The sequence below is a fragment of the Morone saxatilis genome, unplaced genomic scaffold (genome assembly GCF_004916995.1).
Source record: "Morone saxatilis isolate NCDOM2014 unplaced genomic scaffold, NCSU_SB_2.0 Contig21, whole genome shotgun sequence".
Classification (NCBI taxonomy): domain Eukaryota; kingdom Metazoa; phylum Chordata; class Actinopteri; family Moronidae; genus Morone; species Morone saxatilis.
In genome coordinates, this window is record NW_023339774.1 from 2,922,169 (window position 1) to 2,923,584 (window position 1,416).

Here is a 1,416-nt window from a genome sequence, read left to right on the forward strand (position 1 = left end):
TTTTTTTTTTTTTTTTTAAATCGTCTATGGGAACAGCGTACCATCTTGGGCAACAGGCAACACTGGCAAGAAGAGATCTTTGACGGAAGAGGAACTGAGACTGGTCAGTTGACGTTTTGTAAAATTCAGGCACAGTCCTGCTATTAGGAAAAACATTGCTGTGTATCAGAACTTGCATCAATACAATAATTGGATCCCTAGTAGGGTCAGGTCCACTGCATGCATGTGTAGAATCAAGTTACACTACACGTAAACGTCAGATTTCCTGCGTAACCTGATTTGTCTCAGTAAGCTGGTCTCCTGTGTGTGTGTGTACATGTAGTGCAGGTTTTGACTGTTGTGCAGCAGGTGTGTTTACCTGTTTCCCCTCAGGAACCGGAGTGACGGTCCCGTACAGAGCTACAGTACTCTCTGTAGACAACACCAAGCCATTGTAGCACTGGCACTGAAGACAAGAACAAGAAAAGTTAGTTTGCATCGGGGAACAGTCTGAAGCTTATATTATATACGTATTCTAGTGAGTCCCTATGTATCTGTATATCTAAATTAATTTATTTTTTGGTTGGATTTTATCATTCCAAACATTTTTCAATTCACACTTTTAGAAATGTGTCTTTGTTTGCATTATTATATAAGACAAATTAAGTTATTAAGTTGTACCAGTTTATCAGACAGGACACACTGGAGGAAACCCGTTCCATCTCTCAGCACAATGAACATCAGGTTCTTCCCTGTAGGAGACAAAAGCATATACAGTGAAGAAAAAACGGTGTCAAACTATCTGTCAATCAAGCTGAAAGTAAGAGACATTTTGAATTGAAGTGTTCCGCTGCATTTTCTGCTCTGAAGCCAGAGGTGGAAACAAATATACCACACAAATATATACCATCTTCGATCTCTGCACTTTGATTCATTTATTTAAAAACTAGTTTCTATTTTCATGCGTCAGGCTCCTCACCCTGTCTCCTGAGGCGATGAACCCATCCAAACACTTTGACTCTCTGACCTCTCTTGGCCTCCAGAAGATGGATTTTAACCTGAAAAACACAGTCAACGCTCATCTTTAGGTCATTATCACAAGAAGGAACGGCTGTATTTTGGGTTGGTGGAGATTCAACAGTCAAGGACAGAAAGTTGGCAGTGAGTATCTGGTAAATTGGTAATCTTTACTAATTCTTTGCTCAGACGGTCACTGATACAGCAACATTCTGCCAATTTTGGCTTGTGTTCAGGAAACATGAATAATTAAGCCCACCCTTGCTTTAAAGATGACTTGGCTTCTTACAGCTCAAGATAATTGGTTTGGTTGTGGTTTAGAAAGAAATGCAGTTTGAATGGTTCTCCATTCCTACAAAAACCATACAAAGCTGGTTACATTACCAATATGTGAACACATGGTTCAATCACTGTAACCAA

At 39.7% G+C, this 1,416-nt stretch overlaps 1 protein-coding gene across 1 annotated transcript in view; it reads right to left on the reverse strand.

The window, feature by feature from the left end:
• nars1 (asparaginyl-tRNA synthetase 1) overlaps positions 1-1,416 on the reverse strand; it is a gene marked incomplete in the record, with an annotated part of 10,834 nt that overhangs the window by 5,937 nt on the left and 3,481 nt on the right. Inside the window, 2 exon segments of the mRNA XM_035667852.1 lie at positions 661-731; positions 959-1,037. Of these exon segments, the coding sequence (XP_035523745.1) occupies positions 661-731; positions 959-1,037 (150 nt within the window).